General features: G+C 33.4%; 1 protein-coding gene across 2 annotated transcripts; it reads left to right on the forward strand.

The window, feature by feature from the left end:
* The first annotated feature begins 543 nt into the window (after nt 1–543).
* On the forward strand, nt 544–8573 carry LOC111388708. Of its 2 annotated transcripts, none has more exons than XM_023013491.1 (15): nt 544–922; nt 1323–1417; nt 1748–1870; nt 2221–2325; nt 2471–2542; nt 4751–4863; nt 5069–5203; nt 5778–5846; nt 6014–6101; nt 6296–6367; nt 6450–6550; nt 6711–6828; nt 7309–7368; nt 7470–7580; nt 7973–8573. In XM_023013491.1, exons 1-15 carry the CDS (start codon nt 814–816, stop codon nt 8081–8083), a joined length of 1482 nt encoding a protein of 493 aa, XP_022869259.1. In that variant the 5' UTR covers nt 544–813; the 3' UTR covers nt 8084–8573. The 2 variants fall into 2 exon arrangements, with proteins under 2 accessions (XP_022869259.1, XP_022869261.1); XM_023013493.1 differs by having other exon boundaries at nt 546–922; nt 1757–1870.
* Nucleotides 8574–9449: the final 876 nt, after the last annotated feature.

Here is a 9449-nt window from a genome sequence, read left to right on the forward strand (position 1 = left end):
AATTTGAAATTAAATTGAAGTTTTTTCTTGTGTAGATAAATTAAAATTTAGTAACTCAATTGTTCTTAGGGCAACGTGGGATGGGGTGGGGTCTCAATATTTTGCTATTTGCAGGCAAAATTGTTAAGGAGTGGTTAAATTTAAAATTAAATTCAAGTTTATCTATTCAAATTAGATAAATTAGGAATGTGTTTGTTGCATATTATGATTTATATATTCTTTTACAAATTGATGACGTCCAAAAAGAAAGTGGAAGAATTTTATTTTTTCAGTTAGTTGATAAAATTTTGACTCAATCATGTTATTACATTATTTGTTGATAAATAAATCTATAAATTGTGATGTATATGTGGTAAAAACTAACCTAAAATTTAATGATTGAATTGAGATTTTGTTGAAACTTCAGCGACCAGGGATGAAATATGGTTTTATAGTATGTTAAAATATTATAAATTGAATGGGAGTAACGGCTGTAAAGGCAGAGCGCAAGGGTGTGAGAGGTGTGTAATTACTATTATTTTATTAAGATAAAAATTTGAGGATGAAGTGAAAAAGGGGCGAAAGGATAGAGGTGAGAGTTTTGGGAGTTTAGAGACCGTGATGGTTTATATCAATCTGCCTTCAACATGAAGTTAATTACTCGCACTAGAAACATACAAAGGAAAGGAACCCCACTCCACCTCGTTCGGCCTCTGAATCATTCAATTCAAGATTTCAAAACCCTCATTTCCCAAATCTTTCCATTTTCACTTTGTGAATGCATTCAGGTAAATAAATAACAAGAGCGTTATAGACAGAAAAAAGGGAAAAAAAATGGCGGAGACAAGAAAGAATAATAAGAAAGAGGTGATCCGATTGGAGCCAGAATCTGTCATTCCAATCCTCAAGCCTAAACTCACCGTGCACCTAGCCAACCTTATTGGTAATTTATTTTCTTTCATATTCTATGTGGGTCTTTTGATTTATCCCGTGTTATCTCTAGTTTTTCGAATTTGAATATGTGGGTCGCCATTTGCTTCCCATTTCTGAAGTTTTTTTTTTATTAATTATATTGGGGACTTGTTAAATCCACTTTTAATTCGTGAATCGTGCTTAGTTCTAATTGCTCATGATTCAGGGAAAAAGAAAAATAGGATGCGATGTGTTTAATAGATCAATAGCAGGGGAATGTTTCTTTTCCTATTTCAACTTACAAAATAGAATTGAAGTCCACAGAGAGAGAGAGAGAGAGAGAGTAAATAATTGCTAGGATTTTTTGTGTTTCGGCATGAACTTGGTGGCGCTGTCTTTGTTTTGAGTGCACTGTTTTTGCTGTTCTGCAGAGCATACTTCTGATCGCACTGAATTTCTGAAACTCTGCAAGAGAGTTGAGTACACCATTCGAGCTTGGTATCTTTTACAATTTGAAGATCTCATGGTAAAGTTTCCACTGTTATTGGATGGAAATATTGACATGAAAAATATCATCTAGAAAAAAAAAATGTTTTCCTTCTTTTGTGGAAAATAAAAAACACCTCCATCTAAGGAAAATATTTTCCTTAAAAATAAGGAAAATTAGGCATATTTTCAAAAGTTGGAAAATGTCTTCTATGGAAAAAATTAGCAATCAAACACCTCAAGTAGGAACTTGGGTGGAAAATGATATTTTTCATGGAAAATAAATGTAATCAAACAACACCCTAAATTCCTTCTAGTCGAAAGCTGACTTCCCCCCTCTCTTTTTAATTCTTCTTTAATTATGTTTAAGTGCATGCAGCAATTGTACTCCCTCTTTGATCCTGTGTATGGGGCTGAGAAATTGGAGCAGCAGAACTTATCTCCGGATGAAATTGACATTCTTGAACAGAATTTTTTGACGTACTTGTTTCAGGTAGAATGCAATACACAAAAAAGGAAGAGACTCATAACATCACATATGCACATAGCAGTTTTGCTTATTTTCGTGTTGAGACTCTGCTGCAGATTAATTAACTCAAGTGTTTCCAAAACAATTTTTGCATATACACAGTACACAAATGGCCATTATTAGTTAGGTTTTGTTTATGTCTACAATTACTTTTATGTTTGCTATCCACAAATACATAGTCAATCAAGTTAGCAACCTGCTGCTCATTTTCTTAGGTGGAGGGTGAAAGGGGAAATGAATTTATGTTATGGCACTCCAGATATTCCTTATTTATTTATATTTCATTTTGAATTCACTTTTAACTTATTGTGCAGGTGATGGAAAAGAGCAATTTTAAGATAGCCACCAATGAAGAGATTGAAATTGCACATTCAGGGCAATATCTTCTCAATCTTCCCATCACAGTTGATGAATCTAAGGTATGCAAATGTACATATGTGATTGATTTAGACGTTACTATTGATGATTGACGGAGATACTTCTATTTGGCATACTTGGGATCTTATCTCTGTTCATTAAATAGCATCTCCATGCCGTTCACATTTCTACTTCTTCTGAATGTAGCTTGATAAGAAGCTTCTGAAGAGATATTTTGAGGAGCATCCTCATGAAAACCTTCCAGACTTTGCTGATAAGGTATTGCTCTTTATTGCTCTCCCTCTTCCCTCACTCTCTCTGTGCAATTGTAAAGTGCATATTATTATGTGTAAATTTTGAGCAGAAGAGCTTTGTAGTTGACTTCGTGACATGACTTTTGTTGTGCATCAACCATGGAAAATTATATCCAATGCTTAGTTTCTACATATTTTGGTCAATTTCTACCTAAACGGTTACTTCAACTTTCATAACCATTCCAAATACTCCTCCCATATCAACTTGTGTCAATATAGTGATAAATCTTCATTTTATGTAGAATCCATCCCATTTTCTCTCTTTAAGAGAATTATTGATTTTCAACTTCTGCTCCGCCTTGGTAATAAAGTTGAGTTAATCTGTACTAGAGCTTTTTGAGAAACCTTATGTAATGGGAATCGGAACTAAAAATAAAAAATAACATCGATATAAGTGCTTACCTGTCAGATTCTGTCACAACTCTTTGCCAGCAACGACTTCTGAGATGCGCTTGTGTTCTGTCAGCTCAGCTGAAATTCCCCTTTTTAAGAAATCCAGTTGTTATTTGTTAATGATAAACTTGGTTTTATACTTCTCTTCCTTCCTGAAATAGTTACTCAAGAATTTAAACTAATACTATCACCTTAAGTGTCAAGTCTCCACTGCTTACTTTCTTGTTTTGCTCCTCTTCCTTTTTGTTAAATAATGGAATTTGAGTCTCTATTCACTATTACAGTATTTTTGGTAAAGCTTTTTTAAGCATAAAAGTTGGTCAAACATTATTTTGTTCCGCATATTTTTTAGGACCCACAACTCATAATCTATGAGAAGCTTTACCAAAATATACTTTGTTTTATGCAACTTTCTTGAAGGTAAATCTTTAGTAACTGTTTGTAGACCTGGACAATTATAAATCTTAGATTTGTCACCTGACTATATTTTTCCAATAGAATTTACCTTTTTCATTTTTTCCCCTGCTAGAGCATTTCATTAAGCACGTTTTTAACACAAAAAAAAAAAAAAAAAAAAAAAAAAAAAACCACTTTAATTTTAGGGTATTTTTGGTAAAGCTTTTTCAAGCTTAAAGTTTGTCAAACATTATTTTTGTCCGCACATTTTTTAGGACCCGCAACTCAGTCTATAAAATGCTTTACCAAACATACACTTAGTTTTATTCAAGTTTCATGAAGGTGAATCTTTAATAACTGCTTGTAGACCTGGACAATTATAAATCGTAGGCAAGTCGTCACCTGACTAAATTTTCCCATGGAATTTACTTTAATTTTTTTCCTGCAAGTGCATTTCGTTTTTAACCAAAAAAACTTTAATTTTAGGGCTTCTTGAGAATTTTTATCTAGTCAGCCTGATTCTTTCCAATTAATATTTGAAAACTAACGCCACGTTTCTCTGGGGCTTCTGCAAATGAGAAATACATCTTGATTAAGTAAATTCACAAATGTTTTATGCTTTTTACTCGAGCTACAGATGTTCAAAGACATTTCTGGTCTGATCAGATGATCACTAGATCAATTTATCACTCTGGAGATATGAAAACAAACTAGTGTAGAAATGCTCTTGGAAGCGTGATAACAGTTTCTAGAGATCATATCTCTGTAGTCAAATGCCTTTATCAACTCTTGCAGATTGTAATGTGAAGATGAGCCACTAAAATTCAAAAATCTGCTGTGGAAGGTGAACTCATGCATATGAATTGAGACACCAATGCCTTATTAACTCTATTGCAGACTGGAAGACTGGTGACCTATTTGGACCAATATTCACCTATTTGGACCAATATATTCACCATTAAAACATTTTCTATTTGATGATTATAATTTTAGTTTTATCTATGAAATTGAACTGTAATTTTGAAAAATAAAACTTACCCCCATTGTGTTAGTCTATGGTACGTCTGTTTTCTGGTGGGGGCGGGGTGGTATGGGGGTGCAAGCGTGTTTTGATTGGAGTAGTTATTAATATTCACAGTTTGATTGAATGAACTTCTGGAATAGAATATGATGTAACGATCTACTGATCACTTTGTCATTAATTTACCTTCTATGTGTCAGTCTTACTTCAGCAATTTTTTTCCTCAAAATAGTTGTAGCTCAAGACTCACATTATATCTATTCCAGGTTATTTTGGTTCTCATGGTAAATGATCAGTTTGAGTTTGATTTTCCATTTCGCTTTTATTTATTTATTTATTTTTATTTATTTATTTTTTCTCTAGTATGTTATCTTTCGACGTGGGATTGGAATTGATAAGACAACTGATTACTTTTTCCTGGAGAAAGTGGATGTGATCATTGCACATCTGTGGGCGTGGATTTTGAGAAAGACCAGGTGAGTGACTTTGTTTATTATAATCATTTGAGTTGCTTAAGTCTCAGGGCAGTCAATATCAAAATGTAATTCCATGTTGTGGTATCTGTTCCATATTTATGATTTTCTCTTTCTGGCCTCTTTTTGTAGTATAAATCTATCTGTGCCATCCTTCCATGCAGTCCTATGATATAGTTTCTAAGTAGAGGTCTTTTGTCACATGCAGGTTAGAAAGGATTTTGTCTAGGAGATCAAGTTCACTACATAAAGAGGATCCAAAAAAAGACGATGAAATCACTGCTGAGGTTGAGCAAGATGGATTATATGCTGAACGTGTTCGTCTTGAGAAAATGAAACTAAGGTTTTAAATCACTATTTTAATGATTTTCATTTTTATTCTTGAGTCACTTACTTTGGGTTTATAATAAATTTAAAGAGATCCCCTTTCCTTATGTTGATCTGTTAAATTCTGAAATGCACTACTGGATTTGCATAACAACTAAACAATCCTGAATTATATATATGGCATGTTTGATAATGCATTGAAATCTGTCGAAAAGTTCTAGATTTCTCTATTTTTATTAATATATTCCCAATTGGAGATCTTATTTTGTTAGCACAAATTACTCTGGACTTGCTCTAAGTTGTGCGAAATCTAATGGATGAAATAGGTGTGTGGTATTGTGTGCACAATGTCTAGATTATCTGACCACAACCATTAATTTTCTGCTTTAATGGATGCTCATGTGGACGGAAATTTAATATAATTCAGATGCCAGTCGTGCTAGTTATGTCTATGCGTTGAGGTAATTTTAAATGCGTGACCAGTCCAAAACCCTCATGCACAACGTAGAATTGACACTTGTAAATGTTGCTTGCTTCAAGTTCTTGACAAGTATTTTCATGTTTATTGTTTTTATTTTGTCTTGATTCAGTCTAAGCAATCTTCTGAGCAAAATCACTATTCAAGAACCCACATTTGATAGGATAATTGTTGTTTACAGGTATCCATTCAGATTTCTTTTATTCTTTTCACTTGAATTTTTTATCGAGACTGTTTATTTCGTATAAACAGTAATACTGGTAGTTAGCTCAAGTGCTAATGTTAGCTTAAACTAGTCTTATTATTGTTGCTCCTTTAACTTCTTAGCTTTTCTTCATTGCTATGCAGGCGAGCAAGTTCCCAAACAAAAGCAGAGCGTGGGATATATGTCAAGCATTTCAAAACCATACCGATGGCTGATATGGAAATTGTCCTTGTGAGATATTTTTAGCTTGTCTCTTTTTCTTCTACAACCTCTCTCTTTTCTTGTTGATTCCCTATGCACTAGTACTTGGTTATTCCTTTAAACTTTTTATTTTTCTTTAGATTAATCTAATTACATTCCTTACATAATTTTAGATTTACTACGGTGCTAACACTTTCTTTAACAACTTTGTTTTCTTTATATAGCCAGAGAAAAAAAATCCCAGTTTAACTCCAATGGACTGGGTCAAATTTCTTATCTCTGCTGTAGTTGGACTGGTCAGTTACGTAGTATCCATTAATCATCTTTCCTTCTTTCCATAAAACAATTGTCACATGCTTCAATTGTGGAATCTTGCAGGTGGCTGTTGTAGGTTCAGTTGAAATGCCTAAAGCTGATTTCTGGGTCATGTTTGCCATTCTCTCCACAGTGATCGGTTATATTGCTAAGACATACTTCACGTTAAGTGTTTTTTCTCCTAGACTTTGATGCGTCTCAGAATATTTTTCAAAGGGAAAATGTAAAAACTGGTTTTCTTAACTAGACATAAAATCTGGCTTTGTGGTTTGAGTGCCTATGAACATGTGGGTTCCAACCGAAGCTTTGTTCAATTGCCTGCAGGTTTCAACAGAACATGGCTACATATCAGAACTTGATCACTCGGTCAATGTATGACAAACAACTAGATAGTGGAAAGGGCACACTTCTTCACTTGTGTGATGATGTAATTCAACAAGAAGTAAGTTATAGCATTTGGTCTGTAATTTTTCTCATTTTTGAAATTTAAAACCAAAAATGTTACCTTATACTTGTGATAGGTTTTTATCAAACTGACCGTTCCTGTTTTTTTGAAAGCTTGTTATTGCCAGTGTATGCAACAACTACATGAAGATGTACGTTTTTTCTCAAATACGTGGCCATAAAACTCTGGCTAGTTTATTCATGTGATCCCGGAACTTATGTATCATAATTAGATATTTCCCCTTTTTTTCACTTGTTTTACTGGCAGTGGCTCGCATGTGAGGTTTTTTTTTTTTTTTTTTTTTTTTTTTTTTTTTTTTTGGGGGGGGCCCCTTTTTTGGGTTTTTTTTTTTTTTTTTTTTTTTTTTTTTTTTTTTTAAAAACCTATCCAAAGTTTATATTGTCTTTGTGAAAAAAAAATAAAAAATAAAAATAAATACAGTGTCAGGTTCTTAAGTTGAATATTGCAAATGTGCAGGTAAAGGAGGTGATAATTTCATTTTTCATATTAATGGAGCAGGGGAAAGCTACTCTGGAGGTATGCAGAACTGGTGGCTCCTTCCTTTGATCTTGAATTTGACAAATTCACTATGTCTACGGATAATGATATTTGATCCATCAATCTGATCATATAAGTAGGATCTTGACCATCGATGCGAGGATCTAATACAGGATGAGTTTGGTGAACGATGCAACTTTGATGTTGATGATGCGGTCCATAAATTAGAGAAATTAGGCATTGTTTCTCGGGTGAGATTCACTCTATCTGTTTCAGTTGCCACCCTCTTTTGCTTGTCGATAAATTTTCGTTTATTTAATACATATTTCTATAAGTGGGTCCACCTAGCACTTGTGGATAGGCTGGGAGAGATGTCCTGAACATGTAGTCGAACCAGTTATTTTACATGATTAGTCTATTTCTTGATGATGAAAACAAGTGTCTATAAACAGTTTTAAATATAAATAGACAGAAAAGAGTGATGGATAAATGGTTAGTACTTGTGGGTGTGGATAAAAAGTGGCTCCAGTATTTATAAACATGAGCCAAACATAGGTGTCTATTTTCACGTCCAACTTTTGTGGTAAAAAACTCTTTTTCTTCTATTCTCGTAGTTTGACTTAGTTGCAAATTATGAATTCAGGATTCAATTGGAAGGTATTTTTGTGTCGGTCTCAAGCGTGCAAACGAGATAATTGGCACGACCACTGAAGAACTTGTCATGAAAGCAGCACAGTTTTCCGGTGTCTCCTGATTCTTGTATGACATTTCCTTACCTATCAAAAGCTCTTTTGTTTTCCAGTGACTCCTGATTATGTGTGTGGAGGTACGTGGAAAGTATGACATTTCCTTGCTGATGAAAAGCTTGTTTCTACCCCACTAGCTGTAAATCTCAACGACCCTTTAGTGTTTATTGGTTAGTTTTTAGTGAAGGCATGATGAATGAATCGAGTTGTTTCTTACTACGACTTCGAGATTGGCTTATAAACCAAATAGCAGGGGCAACTTGAGACTTCAACTCAATCAAATGAAGAGGATGATGGTTTCAGTGTTGATCTATTTCATTACATTCTCAAACACTAAAGTCATCCAATTAATCGGTGTCCACGCAAAAAATAAAAAATGGAAGTGGTGAAAATTTCTTCAAATCAGCCCAATCAATTCTTTTATATTGTTCTAGTGTGCAATCCCCTTTGTATTTTAGTGCAAAAGACTGTATGATAAGAACTATTTTCATTCCTCTATTTTCAACTGTTTTGTCTTGTCCCGTTGGGAACATGAATGCCCTGAGCTGTTATTTTTTATTTTATTTCTATATTTTAAATTTAAATTGCATTTGGAAAACGAAAATAATAATCTTTAAATAAATAAGTAAAGATTAAATTAGAGCTTGGCTCTTCAATTTTTCATGTGGTCTGATTATGGATCTCCAATATAAATTGGGATTTTGGATCCTCTACTTATTCAAATTTGTAGATTTATATCTTCATGCGAATCATCATTGTAGATGTTAAAATTACATGCGGCTCTAACATGACTCAAAATTAAATGATTAAATTATTTTACATTCATCTCCAATTCATCAAAAGCAAGATTGACAACGGTGCGGATTCGAAGCAGAGCTGTCTCCTTAGCCTCGTTGGGTATTTTTTTTGCCCCATTACCCGTTTAAAGCGGGGCGAGGCAATTGCCTCATTTACATTCGCGTTAAATTATTTCTTTTCTATAATTTTTTATAATTCATGATATTGCCCACATTTATTTACGTGAGACAATAATATAGTTATTAGATTTTTTAATCAGTATATTTATTTTTAAAAGTTAAATTATTCAAATATATTTGGTAAAATAATATTTTCATTGTTTATTATATTGTCTAGATAATTTTAGTTGATATATTCTATTAGAATTAATAAAATTTTGTGGTGTTTTTCATTTAAAGTATTGAATTCTTAAAAATAAATAAATAATAATAATAAATAGGGCGGGGCGGGGCGGGGCCTTGTTACCTGTACCCATCTCGCACCCAACTTGATTATCTGATTAAGCGGTTAATCCTCGCCCCATCGAGAAGGGTTCCGTAGGTATCGAATTTGACGAGTATTTTTTTATCATTCCTA

Source organism: Olea europaea, unplaced genomic scaffold, assembly GCF_002742605.1.
Source record: "Olea europaea var. sylvestris unplaced genomic scaffold, O_europaea_v1 scaffold524, whole genome shotgun sequence".
Taxonomy (NCBI): domain Eukaryota; kingdom Viridiplantae; phylum Streptophyta; class Magnoliopsida; order Lamiales; family Oleaceae; genus Olea; species Olea europaea.